Here is an 18534-nt window from a genome sequence, read left to right as displayed (position 1 = left end):
GATGGGACCCCACACAACCCAAAAGGCATGCGTAAAAATGCATAAGTGCCCGATTTTGTTATAAACGCGGTTTTATGTATATCTTCGGGTCTCATAGCTATTTGATAGTAGCCAGACGTTAAGTCCAAAGTAGACATATATCTTGTCGATTTGATCTGTCTAATGATCTCGTCTATAACCGGCAAAGGGTAAACTGGAAATCTGGTAATACTATTTAGTTTTCTGTAATCAATAGCAAACCTCCAAACCCTTTTATCCGAAGGAGGAAACTCGTTCTTTTTCCTACATAGTACGACTGGACTCGCGTACTCACTATTTATGGGCGTTATTATTTTATTCTTTAACATCTCCTGAATATGTTCTTCGATGATTACGTCTTTTTGTTTGTCATACCGATAAGGTTTAGTCCTACAAGGTTTTTCGGCATTTAATTGAATCTTGTGCGTAACTATTTGGCAGTTTCCTGGTTTCTCTGAAAACAAATGAGAAAAATTACTCACCACTTGCTGTATTGCTTTACTTCCATGGTCATTCAGATGGCTAAGGTCCAATTGCGGTGTCTCCACAGGTTCCACCACCCTCTGGTCCATCTCCAACACCACGGAACTATCTTGAAAATTTAATTTGGCCCTCGCGGCCCTTAAAAACTCCATACCTAAAATAAGAGAGTGTTGCAGATCTTTCACTACAAAAATTAATACTTTGAGACTTTCCTCTTTTACCTGTAAGTTTAATGATAATTTCCCGATGCAGTGACATGTTTTTCCTTGCGCCGCTATAATTTCCGTATTTTTGGTTTTAAATAATCGTACCCTATAAAAATTCTTTTTGAAGAAATTTTCACTCATAAAATTTCCTTCTGCTCCTGTATCGATGAGGGCTTCTACTGGTACATCGCCAACCAGGACTTGTATAATTGGTAGCTGTGAGTTTTTTACGATGACCGTATTTAAATGTCTATTTGAGGGTTTTTTTAAAACTTCCGGGGTCTGGACCCTCCCTTTCACAGGCCCCTCTACTCGTTTAAAGCTCTCCTTTCAATCTGTGCCTTCTGGGTACGCGGATGTTTATTTTCAAATTTTCTTTTTGGGCCTTGACCTTCGAGTTTCGATGCGTTAGCTTGATAGTTCTTTCCCCCATAAGAGCGATTTCCATTTCTGGTTTCCTCATTTCAAGATTTCCTTCGGGTACTTTGAGAATATGTTTCCCCTCTCGCTTTTTCCGCTATTCTGCGATTTTGAAACCTCACCGCCAATTCGAAGAGTCCCTGCAATGTGCTTGGGTTTCTAATTTCAAAGTAGTCTTGAACAGCGGGTAACAATCTTGGTAATATTATTTCAATAAGCTCCGCATCGGGTTTCTTTCCATACAGCATATCCGTTAGCTTGATTTTTCGTAGAATAAAGTCCGTCAAATGTGCTATATCCCGTTGATAGAAACTATATAGATCGGCTTCCAGCCGTGCGCGATCTTTCACTATGGGGAAGGCCTTTACTAACGATTTTTTGAAATTTTCAAATGTATATGTCTGGCTTTCAAATTCCCCTAATAAAAATTTCCCTATATTTTCCACCATAGCGCGGCCTGTCCTCTTAGTGCTGATGTGGCGATGGCAACTTTTTGTCTTTCAGGAACAGGGTAGAGCTGAAAGTGGTTTTCTAGACCTTCTAGAAATACCGCCACCGAATTTTTTCCGTCGAAATGGACGTTTGGCTTGATTGACGCTCTCAAAGTCTGGACCAGGTATCCAAATCCTTCTAACTGGCTTGTCATTTCTTGGTGTTGTCCAGCGGCTTCCATCCAGTTTTCGGCCATTTCAGTTCGATAACTGTTCGGGCGCCAATGTAACGTTGCGCGCCTCCAACTTGCACGCAACCAAGAGCTGACTGTGAAAACTGGATAAACTACAGAGTCTTGTGAAGGGTTTAAGTCCCTTTTTATTCAACGTAAAAATTACAATTGCGTGCTCTTGACGCTCACAGACTGCGCCAACTCGGCGGTCAAATAAAAATAATAACCTGAAAAGAAACTAAAGACAAGACTCTAACTACGAGGCTCTCTAAAATAACTAACTCACCGCGTTTTACAATACCGCTGCTAATTCAGCAGACTTGAAGCTCACTTGAACGATTAACACTACTTCCCGCCAAGCACATAGGCCGAAACGCGGGGTTCTTCAATTTCTCGCTAACTACCTCCGCGTTCGTGAAGTAAGAATATCACACCCCGAACTCGTTTCCCTCCCATTTAAATCATAATACTTCCGCTGATAATTTGAATCCTTGCGCGTTCTACTAAAATTTACATATTCTGGCATTGGCAGTTCCAGGGGAAAGTAAGGCTTGACAGGAAAAATAGTTTAAACTTAAAATAAATGTTAGTTAAAATAAATATAAACCCTACACCATTAAAATGAAACATGCACATATATGTGTTGACAAATAACACTTTTAATAATCGTCTAACCCACTTCCTCTGCTCCAAGCATGTTCTCAGAAAATATATCAAATAATACCATGAATTGTTTAGCATGCACAAGTCCGTTAAATCCTTAAAAATTACAATAGCCATCTTCAAACCGAATATTTGCCACTCCGTTTCTAACAGCTCTATTTAGATTTAGTCGTGTAAATATTTAAAAGCATTTGACACAGCCAGACTTAATTTAGAAAATATATCCTTAATTTATCTATAATAATAAAAGCAAGTGTAATGTGTCTGTCTGTCTGTCTGTCTGTCTGTCTGTCTGACCGAGCTCTCCAGCCAAATCTATCGCACGCAGGGACCTGGAATTTTTTATACGGAAGCACAAAGGGGCTGGCCACCAGACCTCGAAGCCCGATTTTCGATTTTTGAATTAGAAAAATTTTTAAAAAATTATTTATAATTAATTAATCACGGTTTTTTTGACTCACTGATATTATTATTTGTTTTCAAATAACGTTCGATTGTAACAATTGATTTCTTTATTCTAGCGTTAGTTTGCTGTTTTGACGATACATCTATAATAATAAAAGCAAGTGTAATGTGTCTGTCTGTCTGTCTGTCTGTCTGACCGAGCTCTCCAGCCAAATCTATCGCACGCAGGGACCTGGAATTTTTTATACGGAAGCACAAAGGGGCTGGCCACCAGACCTCGAAGCCCGATTTTCGATTTTTGAATTAGAAAAATTAAAAAAAAATTATTTATAATTAATTAATCACGGTTTTTTTGACTCACTGATATTATTATTTGTTTTCAAATAACGTTCGATTGTAACAATTGATTTCTTTATTCTAGCGTTAGTTTGCTGTTTTGACGATACATTAAATCGATTAATTACAATTCATTTCTTTTTTGTAGCTTATTATTTATAATTAATTAATCACGGTTTTTTTGACTCGCTGATATTATTATTTGTTTTCAAATAACGTTCGATTGTAACAATTGATTTCTTTATTCTAGCGTTAGTTTGCTGTTTTGACGATACATTAAATCGATTAATTACAATTCATTTCTTTTTTGTAGCTTGTGGGGGGGGGGAAGAGAGAGAGACAGTCTACATGTCCTACACTACTATTCCTGCGCTATTCACTTATCTGCATTTTCTAAATGCACGGGCAACGCCGGGCGGGTACAGCTAGTTAATAATAAAAGCAAGTGTAATGTGTCTGTCTGTCTGTCTGACCGAGCTCTCCAGTCAAATCTATCGCACGCAGGGACCTAGAATTTTTTATACGGAAGCACAAAGGGGCTGGCCACCAGACCTCGAAGCCCGATTTTCGATTTTTGAATTAGAAAAATTTTAAAAAAATTATTTATAATTAATTAATCACGGTTTTTTTGACTCACTGATATTATTATTTGTTTTCAAATAACGTTCGATTGTAACAATTGATTTCTTTATTCTAGCGTTAGTTTGCTGTTTTGACGATACATTAAATCGATTAATTACAATTCATTTCTTTTTTGTAGCTTATTATTTATAATTAATTAATCACGGTTTTTTTGACTCACTGATATTATTATTTGTTTTCAAATAACGTTCGATTGTAACAATTGATTTCTTTATTCTAGCGTTAGTTTGCTGTTTTGACGATACATTAAATCGATTAATTACAATTCATTTCTTTTTTGTAGCTTGTGGGGGGGGAAGAGAGAGAGACAGTCTACATGTCCTACACTACTATTCCTGCGCTATTCACTTATCTGCATTTTCTAAATGCACGGGCAACGCCGGGCGGGTACAGCTAGTATATAATATTTTTACGACAATTCAAACTCGTATTTATGCGTAAGGCCTGACCTAGAAGAACACAGTGTACAGTCATTGATTTCAGGTGTCCTGAGAAAAAAAGCCAAATTTTCCAAAGAGTGATATCTCTGAATTTTTCCATCATCCTGTATTTTGTCACAGCTCAAAATAGACGTTGTATCATAGATTCCACGAAGTTTGCGGATACCTTCTAGATGAGGATAAGGCCGCAGTTTACGTTACGGCACAGCACTCGAACAAACTTACTAGATTAAACATAGTCCTTTCTTCTTGCTCTATACAAAAGTTTTCTAAATAATAGTTTGTAACAGTTATTCATGATATCTTCATCCTAAAGGAAATATAAATCCGTATCGTTGCACTCATGCTGTAAATCCTGAACTTCAGCTCCTCTATTCGCAATTTGATGTTCAATCATCTCTTAAAATAAACACAAAACCGTCGGATTTAATTCTACCTAAAACATATCTCATCTTATAATGATTTTTCTTTCATAGAACATTTGTTTCTTTTTTGGCATATTAAATGGTGGTAGAAAAAAATGTTAAAAAAAAAAAAAAAAAAAAAAAAGAAAGAAAGAAACGGTTTTGGTTTATAGCCATTACGGCATAACCTCGAAGGTTATCTTTCTAAGGGAAGATATGTCTTCGTGGAGGACCTTTTAAGGAAAACTGGAACATATACATGTTACACATGATGAAACCCACAAAAACACCCATGCAGCCAGCCCGTTCGCGGGAGTCGAACCTTGGACCGAACTACCAATGTTCAATCATATTACCGCTCTGCCACTGGTTGACCAGAAAAAGAAGGAATGAAACGGAAAATAAAGCTTATTTAGAAATATCACCAAACCGGGTACAAAACCTTCATGATGGTAGTCATGACTTGGCAGTATATCCTTTGTGGGATTGTTTACAAGACGACAGCAAGATGTCAGTGTATCTTATAGTAGGAGTTTGGAGCTTCAAAATAGATTTTTACTAATTCAGAAGTCAAACAACAAAAATCAGCGTTATATTTTCAAAATTTTCACAGGACTAGTTTCGATGGTTATACCGAACCACCATCCTCAGCTGCAAAACCGCAAAACATTTGCGGTTTTACAGCTGAGGATGGTGGTTCGGTATAACCATCGAAACTAGTCCTGTGAAAATTTTGAAAATATAACGCTGATTTTTGTTGTTTGACTTCTGAATTAGTATTTGTTCGGCGTGTTATAGTGTCTTAGTTAGATTTTTACTAGTCTATCAGTATAGGCTGGCTTGCACACCAAGTAAAAGCCTTAGGCTGCGGTTAAGTGAAACATAGATTGTGAAGTGAAACATAATTAAGAGTTCGGATGTGCATACTTATAAAGCAAAAACAAGGGTCACACCGAAATTTTTGAGCAACTACTAAATGCTGCAATTTAAACTTACAAAAACTTAGATGTGTTCAAAGTACTTTCTTCCAACATTTATGCGCTTTTGTAATGGATTTTTCCAGAGAATAAATGTTTCAAAACATGCGTTTCTTGAAATCGATGAAACGTTCCTTTTATCAATCTCAACTTCTGAACAAGAAAACAGACATGAAAATGATTGTACTTTAGATTTAAATATAGCCAAAAGACACACATAACAGATCAGGAAAACAGAAGGAATATTTTATTACTCTGATGTAGTTTCGTTCAAGAAATTCGACTGTCATTCCCTGCTGGAATGAGTCTCCTAAATTTCTTAGAGAATTCCTAGAAGACATAGAGTGGGAATCAGTTAGCTATAATTGTCTTCTGTTCCTCTCACTTGTTGGGTTTAACCGACCCCTCACTTTTGAACAAAACGGCATACATTACGTTTCTCATTGCTCGTTGTCTCTTCACCCCTTTTGGTTTGGAATCATCTTCAAAGACCCAAATTTTATATTCTTCACATGGTAAAATGGAATAAAAAGGAATTTTCATTTTATGAGCAGGTCTAATTCTAGAAATAATGCAATATCCACCATTATTAAGTAATTGTAGGATTTCTCTACACTCCAGCTCAACAAAAAAAAAAAAAAAAAAAAAAAAAAAAAAAAAAAGAAAAAGCAATGAATGCTAAACAAGAAATAAATCAATGATTATTTAATGGACATGAGGGGATTAAATTGATCCAAGAGTTTATTGTGGCATTACCAGATCACATAGCAAACAACAAAGCAAAGACATACAAAAACATATGTGTTATGACAATCACATTGCGAAAGACGAAATGGCTCGGAAGAGCGCGCAATGGAAACATTACGCTAATAACGCGAATGTTACAATCGTCTTAAATGTATGCTTGACACAGGCAAGGCAAGATGGCAGTGTCGTTGATCTCTTGTTGTGGCAGTAACGCCCATTCCTGTAGTAATGCATGTAAGAGCTCGTGAAGGGCAACAGGCGGCATAATGCGACCTTGTATCCGTCGTCCCATTATGTTAAACACATGTTGTATCAATTCAGGTACGGGGATTTTCTACCAGGACACGGAATGATTTCACTCTCCACATAACTCCAAACTCTCAAGCTCTATGGGATGGGAATTGATGTCCATACATATCGTGTCGGTACCGATTGCAGCAATAAAACGACGCACGAGAGGGAATTTCGACTCAGTATCGTACGGCTGTTACGGAACCACCAAAAATCATGTAGAGGTCAATGCGGCCTTTCATTGTCATCCAAGCCCATACAAGTAAGCCTCCTCCTCTGTAATGGTCTCTTTCGACAATTTTGATGCCCGATAGCGAGTTCCTGTTCATTGTTCTTCGAGAATCTTTCTGGATTGTAAAACGAGACTCATGCGTAAAAAGTACGTTGCCCACTGCTCAAGTGTTCAACTGCGTGACTTTCGATGACAACTCGTGACATGCAATGGGGACAGATATAAGTCGTAATGCCTACATTCCACCTTCATGCAGTCTATGCTGCATTGTTTGGCAGGATTTGGGCTGTCTTCTAGCAGCAGAGAGATGCGATGCCAACTGTCATGCTGTCGTGTTCTACGACGTCTTGCACCTGCCAACAGGAAACGTTCGTGTTCCGTTGTGGTAATCCTTCTGTATACGGGCGCACGGTCTTATACAAGGGTTTTACTTCCTTTGATAACGATTCTTACAGTCTATTGATGACACTAAATGCACATTCAGCTCTATCGCAAAAGTGAATTATCTTACATCAACTTGCAATATCCCGAGAACCCTCCAACGCATTTATTGTGCAAATGGTGTCATCGGCTGATGCTTTCCGGCTTGGCTATCTCTCATTATACGGAACTATTGCTACTAGCGATCTGATTCCGCATGCCCCATTTTAAGGCGTTGTTGTGAGCTTGCGGGATTGTGTTTTATGCAAATTTTGGTTGCCTATTTGCATTCGTCAAATACAACATCTGTGCGATATGTAAACTCTATGTTTTAATTCCCCTTTTAACATACGTAAATTTTCTTTTGCATTTTTTGCTGACTTTTTGAGCATGAGTGTAATTTTGACGTGCCCTGAGTTTTGGTGTCCTTTTAATTTATGAGGTACCCAACAACGAACGAAATTTTTATATGAAGTTATTTATGAATATTTTTATTTATAGCTTTGGAGTCAATGTTATTAAATGTCTTCTGCTTCATTCTGCAGGTGCAGCGAGTATTATTTATTAATATTTTTTGTATAGCTGACACATTTTCTAGCACCACAAATCGGAAAGGTCGTCCTGTGTATTATTTAAGAGGATGAGAATTTCCTTCTCTATGAATTTCTGTAAATCATCTGAGTACAGACGCATGAGATAGAGCTTCCTTTTCGTATGCTAACTGCAGACGTTAAAAGCATTTTTTTCGGTTTGGTTTCACATTAATATAACAAAAAATGATAGCGCGAGCATGCTCGCCGCAGTTCCATTTTCTTTCCTTTCAAAAGGTATACTGCGAAAAAAAATTTCAAATGTTCCCCTAAATTATTGAGAAAAGAGTTCAAATATACACATCTAAAGAATAATTTTCTTTATTTTTATGTTGTTTACTCCTGTCTCAGAAATATCAGAGTTAGCTACATATTAATAAGAAAAAAAACGTTGTAGTCGTAATTTACAGTCACATATGCAATAAGAATATTACTTACTTTTTGCATAAAGTATCGCATAATTTTGTCTTTTCATTTTAATAAAAACAAAGTATTTTAATGCAAGAAACAAATATTTAATTTATCAGTACTTGAAACTGCAACAAAAACAAGAGATTTATAACCAGTAAAATTTAAAAATTTTGAAAATTAAGTTAAAATCCTAAAATTTAATTCACGGGGATCTTATTGTCACGTCATTTAGATTTTAATGATTCAATATACAATAAACCCTTTTTCGGGACCCACCTGTCTAAGATGTCTACTTCTACAACTAGCAAATATCTTGGAGAATTTACACAAGCACTTGTACCGGAAATTTCCTCTCTATGACAACAACTTCCACAGAAAACCAAAATCGAGTGGATAGTTATTTTAAAGATGGCTCAATGTATTTTATAAGTGTACAGATGCATTTTACTTCTGGTAGTTGCACTCATTACGGTTAGGTATAAAGTTTAATAAAATGTATTATATATACTGTTTGGCTGCATACCAAATGAGTCATACGAGTTAGCTTTTCATATTCTAGATTTTAAGTATATCTGATAAAAAAATTAAATGCTTGTAATAGATTATAACGGTTATTCAGAATTTCGCTTTTGTTCTTTCTTAAATTAAATTTGATTACAAGGATCGTGTTAATAACTAATAAATAATAATTATGTCATAAAACACTATTTTTGGTTAAAGATAGAAACGAACTCTGTCTCTCAAACGATTTTGTTTCCTTGAGAAAGTAGTCCGATTAGAGAGGGGAGAATTTCAATATCGACATCAATGTCCTTAGTAATATTGATCACATTTCGATATGGTTGCTTCAGGAAGATGGTTAACAAAAAGTTCATTGTGCTCATTTTATAGCAAATTACTTAATAAATGTTGAATTAAACGTATTTGATTGTATGATAGATAACAACAAACATGCAATCTGCATATACATACAACAGAATAAAACATTGAAAATCGAGCTGTGGATTGAGATTAAACAGCTTATTTTTCGAACAGAGCCAACACAAATTTTAAGCATTTAATAAATAATTCAGGAAATAAGTGTTATAAAAATATCTGATAGCAATATCATATTTTATATTAATGAGGTTTATGAATTTTGTAAAATTTTGCTCCACATTAATTTTAGCATTTCGCGTTACTGGACCTTAATCTGTGTCAGTTTCTGGAACGGCGCGAAATATAAAGCTATTTAAGAACAACAAGAAGAAGAGTAATATATCTTTTGCCCAAAGCTATCTCGGAATAAGCTCCCTTACAAATAGCCTTGATTAGCAGCCGCCAGTTCAGCGTCTTACCGTTAACACCTTCAAGAAAGCACGTTATAACCCTGCTAGTTGAATGAGAATTTAGCTGATCCCTCTTCCCTTCTGCGTCTGGCTCATTTGGCGAGATTTGAAGTTTTTCTTTTTACTGATGCCATTATTTTTTCACTCTCGCATAGATACCTCTCAAATAGAAACCTCGTCAGTCAGCCCATCTTTTACAAAATTCGCCTTTCTTTTCTCTTTCCTATATATAGATATATTTCTTCAGCTCTGTTTCTTTCCGCAGTCATCAATATACTTCGATCGTCAGCCGAACTCCTTTAAATCACGTCTGTCTCCACCCCTTTTTAGGCCGAAACAACATTTAGTCTGGGAACAAAATTTTGCGTCGAATCACCATAAATGCATCATATCACTTTTAATTCGATTATGTTGTCATTCGGCACAATTAGCTTTCAATGTGACTCTGTCTAATTCAGAAGTTAAACAACAAAAATCAGCGTTATATTTACAAAATTTTCACAGAATCTGTCTGTGAATCTGTCTGTTGTAGATTAACAAATTAAACTATTTACTGCCCATCCGGTATAGCGTTTTAGTGACCCTGACTACGGTAGCTCTGAACCGAGGTTTGAATTCTAGAGAAGGTATGGTCGTAAGTGTCCGTCCGTTCATAGGAAACAATATTGGCTAAATTATTAGGCGCTTCCATAAAGAAATGTCCACCACTTCCGGCCCTAGTAGTGGCACAAGGCTAATGGCTATTAAAAAAAGCGTCCGGCCATTAACAAAATGTAGCTATTTGAAAGCAACAGTTGCAGTTTTTAAGAACATTCGTTTCTTACTTTTGAGTCGGATCGAATTCAATAATAAAAATGCATCTAATTCATAATCTGTCTGATTAAAATGCTGTATATTTTTTATTATTTATCTCCTATTTAATAAAAATTTAATGCGTTTTTAATAATTAAACTCAACGATTTGAAAGCAAGTAGTAGCAAAACTGCACAGAATAAAATATTTTGATCTCCAGCGAGAGAGACTATCTATCGGAAATTCTAAGGAGGCTCCTTTTCTAAACATTTGTGCTTTTGTCCCTGAATTAAGTTTTAAGTAAGTGCTAAGAACATTATATTTAATAAATAAAATTAAATCACAAGATGTTAATAATAAAAAGACAAAAAAAGCTTGTAAGCTTTTTTTACCTTACCAAAAACCATACCTTACCAAAAAAAAAAAAAAAAAAAAAAACATCACTGATATGATGAACTGAGAAAGGACTGAAAAAAAAAAACAGATAAATATATGTCAACATTTAACACTACATTGGGAATTCTAAGGATATGCTGCTATGATGCTTTTAAAATTTTTGTGATTACGCTGTTGGATTGCATATGCTGTAGGTGCTAAGAAATAAAATAATGAAGTTAAAATGACAAAAAAAACAAATGTGCCAGCAGGAGTTAGTCCAACAGCGGAATGGTAATCTGCGAAGAAGCGAGACAGAAAAAAAAAACCTTAACAAACACTTTTGGGCGACTGTTAAGATTTTAACTGTCGGTTATAATTACTAAAAATTTTAAAATTTAATTTCTTATTTTTTATTTTTTTTAAATTTTATTTCTTACCTTTATTTGACTGATTTATATATTTTCATCTGAACAATCTCCATTTCGTAATATTTTTTGTTTTTTGTTTTCTCTTTCATTTGCTGAAAATAATCTCTCCGTCAAATCACTTTACAACACTTTCCATACTCACATGCTTTCTTCTCATCCTCCTCCTAATTTTCCAGCTCTTTCTTCGAAAGCATTTTCACAATTTTTTAATTTTCCTTATTAATAATCAAAATTGACGTTTGACGCAATTTACGCCTTATATTTTTTTACAACGAAAGTCGAATCACTATCTCGAATGTTTAGCAGAAACCATGCGGGAAGCAAAATGATGCAAATACAATTCACACATTATCGTATGGGAAGATTGTAATTTTTCGACACGCAGCGGAACATAAAGGAGAATTATAATGAGGCTTTTAGAAAAACAAACAAATCAGTTGGATACATTGTCTTTATTATTCCATTAACAAATTCAAAGGCAAATTCTAACAATAAATGCAATTGAACATACAAAAGAATTTTTGAAACAAGCCGAAATGATTTTTTTTTCTAGTACTATATTCTGTTTCCGTAATTTCAGAGTTACGCGGCAGACTATAAACAAAAGTACTGTTTTTCAAAGCACTTTCATGTATTTGTAACGAATCCGAAACAATTTAACTGATTAGAATCCTAAGAAAGTAAACATATTTCTTGATATTTACTATGAGAAGCGCGAAAGAGGAAAGTACTATACTATACTTTTAATAGTCTCTTTTGCCCTGAAATTTTTGTCTAAGCCTTCCTCTCTTTACTGGGGAATTTATCCTCTGCCGAACACTTAAATTATCGTTTTCAAAACTAATAAGAAACAGTTATGCCATTAAAATTTATTTGAATTTAATTCAGTTTTCCTTCTAGCAAATACGTCTGAAAAATTTAATCATAAAATAATTATATTAGTTCCAAATATTCGAAGGTTTCTAGATGCTTTTATTCAAATAATTTGGTATGAAAGATCGTCAAATTGCGAAATATTCCGAAAACGTTTGACAAAAAGCAATTAGGACGACGAAGAAACGAAGGCACGTTTTCTAAAAACTGAAGTATTCGTTATTCGATTTACTGTTTATTTACATTTTCACTTGTTCAAAAATTAGGAAGCTGTTTGATAACTCTGAAGTGTTTATAATTCTGTCACATTAGCCATCTGGAATAATTTAAACGCTTTTTTAGCATATTTTTTAATTCCTATGGATTGATTAGACCTTTAACTAGCAATTGTAAAAATTATTTAGTTGTTAATGGATTATGAAGAAATTGTTTTATAAAAAAAACTTGTAACTCAACAAGAAATAAAATTGGAAAAATCATTACAAATTTAACTTATGAAACTAAATGTGAGTTTAATAACACATTTTGTTTTCTTTTATAAATTGCGCATACGTCTAAAACTTATGTATGAACATCATTAGGTTAAGAGAATTTCTCTCATATATATGTGAGAGTGGAGAGTGGCTAAAAAAAGCCTTTTGAGGATGGCAACATTTTATCACTAAGCCTAATTTACAGAAAACTTTAAATACCAAAGTTTAAAATATTGTGTAATTATTTTCTTCCTTTAAATCTTAAATATTTCCCTTATTAATATAAATATATACAAGTTTTCTTTATGCTTTCTCCTGTTGTTCAAAGATTTTAGAAAAATAACACTGTTTTTAAAAAAGAAAATATATTTAATCCATTGTGTTACATATTTTTCATACTCCATTATGTTACATGCATAACTCAATAAATCTATCTCAAATGATGTAACGTCAGAAATGTATCTTAAATTTATTGGAAAATATGATGGAAGAAGCCCTTTATGAAAGCTAAGCAGCCTCCGTAACTACATTTGTTACACACTGTAGTTTCTAAAGCAAAATCCATGATGAGATTCAGGGATCTCATCATGAAGTTTTCTTCGGATCTTCACTACTTGTTTATTGCACTTTCGTTATTGTCTGATGGTTGCAATTCAACTGAAAACAACAAATATCATTAGATAGTTTCAGATTTTTTCATTAAAACCAAATACTGAAATAACTTTAATTTAGACTCAAAAGATCACGGTATTTGGTTTTACGTAGCCACTATAAGATTAAACGAAAATCATGCGCATATTTATTATACGTAAAATTTTCTAGTTATGTTGATCTTAGTATTCATTAATGTTTCTACTACAGTATTATAAAGACATATTTTTATTGCAGTTTCTCCTGTTATTGAACCCCATTTCTTCAGAGAAAGTGTTACAGTCGATGAAGGTTCGAGGACCAAACTCATGTGTGTTGTCACGAAAGGTGATCAACCGTTGCGGTTTCACTGGTTGAAGAATGGCCTACCATTTTTAGCACACGGTGAAACAACAGTGCAAACATTCGAGGATTCATCCATAGTGACTTTCAAGAAAGTTGCATCTGGAGACAGAGGTCATTACACTTGTGTTGCAGCGAACATGGCAGCTTCCACTAACTTGACTATGCAATTAATTGTGAATGGTATGTGTGTTCATTTGCCCGGCATTAATTACTACACATTTTTTGTTCCTATTTATTTTACAGTTTTAAAAATACATTATATTCATAGTTTAGGCATCTACATGAAAATAAAATTTGAGTAATATATTTTATAATCATGCATAATAATATAAAGAATATTTAAATCCATTAAATGAATAAAGCCTTTAAATTCCTTTAAATTCATTAAATGAATGAAGCCTTTAAATTCCTTTAAACATTAATATTAAATTGCATTATTTAAACACATTATTTAACACATTATTTAAGCATTAAATTCCTTTAAATGAATGAAGTCTCTGTTTACCTTATTAAAATATCTAGGTGGCAAGATATGGAATGCAACCCCAAATTATTATTTTCTTTGGAAATATATTTTCAAATAGGTAAATGTAACATTTATAAATTCTTATCAATGGGATTCATTTCTGAAGAAAAGTAATACGCAGTAAATCATTTTGTTACTTTCTCAGTGAAGATACTGAGAAGCCGAAATATTTCTTTCAAGTAAATTGAAAGTATTTTTATATGATTTTAGGTACTTGTGAGTTATTTGAAACCAAAGAGTATGATAAGAGTCAATAACAGCGATAAATTGCCAAATATTATCTACCTTCCTGTTTCAGCCATCTCCCTCTTATAATTATTTTAAACCTTCATCTGGTGCGTAGCACAAGATAAATTAAGAATTTCGATAATTAAGGAGTATACAGCTATGCTAATGAACTACGGAGCTATTAATCGACACATTCGAAATTCTGTAGAGTGAATGGAGAACATCATGTACTAAAAGCACTTTTTTCGTTCTTTGGAGTAATACTAATAGTAATTCAAAGAAGAAGAAATAATAGTGAATAGCAGTCGAAATAACTAATAGTACGTTCGCTGACGAATTTACTTTGGCACCTATTATAATTTCCTGAAGTCAATGATAGACCTCCTATGTGATACTTTAAAAGCAAATTTAACAGCGTCTCTTGTGTCTACCGTTTCTGAATAACCCACAAGTACAGATTTTTAATTTTGCATAATTGTATTAAATAACAACATTTGAATGCATAAGTTAAGCGTTTGAAACTACTTAGTAAGTTTTAAGTAAATTTCAGAAGAAAATCTGATACTAAATGAAATAAAATGTTTAAGAGAAAAAATAAAGAAAAATAAAATGGAAATGCTCTTATTCAAAAAAAAAAAAAAAAAAAAAAAAAAAAAAAGAAAAAAGAAAAAAGAAAAAAGAAAAAGAAAATTGAAAGTAAAAATTCAAATAGAAGGAAAAGGTATAATGTGCTTCTGCTAGCAAGTTTCAGAATTTCACATTTCTTTTGTAATATGTTGGAAAATGTGAGTTAAAAATGCGGCTTTATGATACTCATGCAGCAGAATTATGAAATTTGTTAAATAAATTGCCTTCGTAAGTTTTCTTTTTATCACAAGAATACCTCTCGATAGAATATGCGTAGCTGCGACAGAATGTTGTCGTCGAAACGAGCCCTAACCCATTTTGCGTAGATTTTTCTTTTAAAATGCATTTAATTTTGCCATTCGAAATACATTTAATGATGAGTTAGCTATATAAGCTTTTTAATTTTAGCTCTAAGTAGTATACTTATGGTAGTGATGTTTTTTATTTCCCACGAACAACTTTCACTAAATAAAATAAAATAAAATAAAATAATAACAATAAAAACCTTTCTCTGTTATTTGAAATAGATAAGTCCTCATACTATACCACTTCTAGTTAGACATACTGTAGAGTAGTTCTGGTGTAAAAATACATTGCAGGACGTACTTTAAAATATTAAATGCAAAATTCGTATTAGTACAAATTTCATAAAGAGAAAGAATGACTTATTTCTTCATTATGAGTTAAAACAATTAATATGGAATGACATTTTATAAATGAAATGTCAGACTTAAAGGGAAGCAATGATATCGTAGTTCCAATATCGAATCACAGGTGCTTCAATTTCAGCATCTCATAAGCAAATATTAGCAATTAATTATAATTGTTAAGAGGGAGCTTTAAAGGTTTCGCCTCGTCTAAATTAATAGATAAAGCGCATAGTGTACAAAGATACTATGCTCTTAACAAATCCCGTAAACAGAAAAAGATTATAACAACTCACAGCAAAAACCAAAATATTATTCTGTCTGAAACAGGAATTCTATATGAACGTTTCAGAAAACTGCCTCCTGTTCTTTTTTTCCCCTCATTCAAGAATATTATAAATTAATTTTCAAAAAACATGCTCAATAACTACTCATATTGGTAATTTCATTTTCGTTTGTACTTCCTGACATTACGTGTTTATTCAGTTTCTCATTTATTAATAAGCACTTAAAAACCTTTTTTTAAAAAAAAAATTAAAATCCGAAACTTTAAAATAAAAGAAAGAAAATATAATCACAAAAATTTATATAAGAAAAAGTGTGAAATATTACTCAGTATATAATTCAACTTGACTTTACAGTTCCGCCTCAATGGACAGTGGAGCCACGGAATACATCTGTGATCTTGGGTAATACAGTGTGGATGGACTGCGCTGCTGTTGGGTTTCCTGCTCCAAACATACTCTGGAAAAAAATGATTTTTACAGGTAAGATGAGCATTTCCATATGCTGACACACCTACTGTTACCATAATTCTTAAATCAATTTATTTACAAGTTTTAAATTAACATTTTCCGCACTAAAGCCAGATAATATACCAAAAGACATAACTATATGCATTTTCTCCTTTTTTACTAACATTTCCCTGCTCATCATGAATGGAACCATACAAATTTTGTTTCAATGTATTTATAAAATATTGTTAGTACCAATGGCCTGCGATTGATATTGGAATGTGTATTGATTTTTGCGGGTCGAGGACAAAATCAGTTCTATGCTCGTTTTACTTTCGAAACTAAATTTAGAACATTATAACGTTACCATTCTAAATTAATTAAACACTAATTCCTTCAGAGTGGAATCACAGTAACGGCATGCTTTGAAAAAATATTGGTTAATGAGATATTATTTTAGATACTCTCTGGAATGAAACGGTTTGCTTTTAGCATATGTTATTTGATACGTTAATTTGTTTCCTTTATAATAAAAATTATTCTTACTAATTATTACAAGCAGAAAATACAGCAGTGTTAGAAACACAGATAAATTCTGATATAGCACAAACAAATTTTTTATAAATCCTTTGTGCTTTCTTAATAATTTTTAAATGCATTATATTAGTTTTGTTTATTTATTTCAAATTTCCATTGCTATTTCTTGTATACCTGGAAAGAGATGTTATTTTAATGAAGTCGCAAAACATCTTGTATGAAGTTTTGTAATTTATTTGTGAGCGTTTTGATGTAATTGCAGCAATTTGTTGTCTTAGCAGGATTTCCTAACGTGAATAAGATGAAATGTCAGTAAAATTAGAACTTTGTTGAAATCTATTACCGGGAACTTTTCTCGAGCGTGTCAAAAACCCAGTTCAATGCATTATTAATATAAAGTAACAGAGAACCCATTTCGATAACTATAAGACCACTTGCATCCTTTCTAGACAGCTTACACGTAATACAAATATATGTCATTCTCTTGATAAATCAAGATAAAAGAGTGTAGAGAGTGTTTGAAAACGCGTGTAGACAGTCAGGAAAGAATTTTCACTGGCTCAGTCTGTAATAGATACTTTTTCTAAAACCAGCAACCTCATAGATTCTCCAGATAATTAATTTTAAAACTTGTATACATGCTTCAGTATTTTCCTTAGAATACACCAAGCTGTTACAATGCTTCCAGAGGCATTAGTTTCTATCCTGCAAGTGGAATATATTGTAAATTCGAGAATATCATATTGTAAATTCGAAATCTAATCAAAACTATCGTTCGTGAGACCAGATAATGTTTCTTAGTTTCCTTCGACTGAGTATCCGAAAACGTTTGATAATCAAATTCAAATCTTTAGGTGCTTCACTAAAAGAGCAATCATTTGGTGTTCCCCAGTCATCAAATATGTACCTTTTAACGTTTTAACATCAAACAATAATGAAATATAAGTAATGAAGTTCGCTTGTCAGATTTCGTATAGTACAAAGGTAGAATCATTAAACTTCAAGTATGATGGAGAAACAGAATGTGTTATGATCAATACCAAATATAGTAGATATAAACTGTAAGAATTAATACCACAGAGCAGGGCATAAATTCAGAGAGACGATGGAATTTTTTGGATATTGCAATCCACGCAGCTCCTATTAATTGCCAGATTTTTGTCCAATGTCTTTATCTTACCTTGACAGTGTGCGCGACGTTATAGACCTGACATGTTGAATTGGTGAACGATCTGTGTGATGCGCCTGGGCAAACCATTAAGTAACTTCCCCTACTGACGAGACGCTGAACGTAGAGTGCTACATGTGATCGTGCATTTACTGTTGGAAGGTAGCATACAGAGCAATGTATTCATACCAGACGGGGAGAGATAATTAAAATAGTCATGAATGAAATAAGAATGTTAAGAGAAGTATATTCTATATGTTATTTGCAATGTCATTCTGTAACATTTCATTAAACTAGTTTTCCTTCCAGATCTCTGGAAGGAACCAGAATTGAATAAAGCTCCTGTTTAGATGCAGTACAGATGAAAAAAAAAAAAAAAAAAAGAGATTGTTGTATATCCCGGGAGCTGCTATTGTAACAAATTTCTTTCTTTTAAATTTTCTAGTTTCT

At 33.4% G+C, this 18534-nt stretch overlaps 1 protein-coding gene across 8 annotated transcripts in view; it reads left to right on the top strand.

The window, feature by feature from the left end:
- The window catches only part of LOC118196463 (cell adhesion molecule Dscam1-like), a 1288074-nt gene that overhangs the window by 1124158 nt on the left and 145382 nt on the right, over nt 1-18534 (top strand). For all 8 annotated transcript variants that reach the window (XM_085816870.1, XM_085816863.1, XM_085816868.1 and 5 more), the window contains 2 exons: nt 13510-13797; nt 16287-16412. In XM_085816870.1, the coding sequence (XP_085672996.1) occupies nt 13510-13797; nt 16287-16412 (414 nt within the window). The remainder of the gene's footprint in view (nt 1-13509; nt 13798-16286; nt 16413-18534) is intronic.

This window comes from Stegodyphus dumicola, chromosome 5, assembly GCF_044657685.1.
Source record: "Stegodyphus dumicola isolate Sdum_Otavi_A_Nest chromosome 5, ASM4465768v1".
Taxonomy (NCBI): Eukaryota; Metazoa; Arthropoda; class Arachnida; order Araneae; family Eresidae; genus Stegodyphus; species Stegodyphus dumicola.
This window is presented reverse-complemented; position numbering and strand designations above follow the sequence as displayed.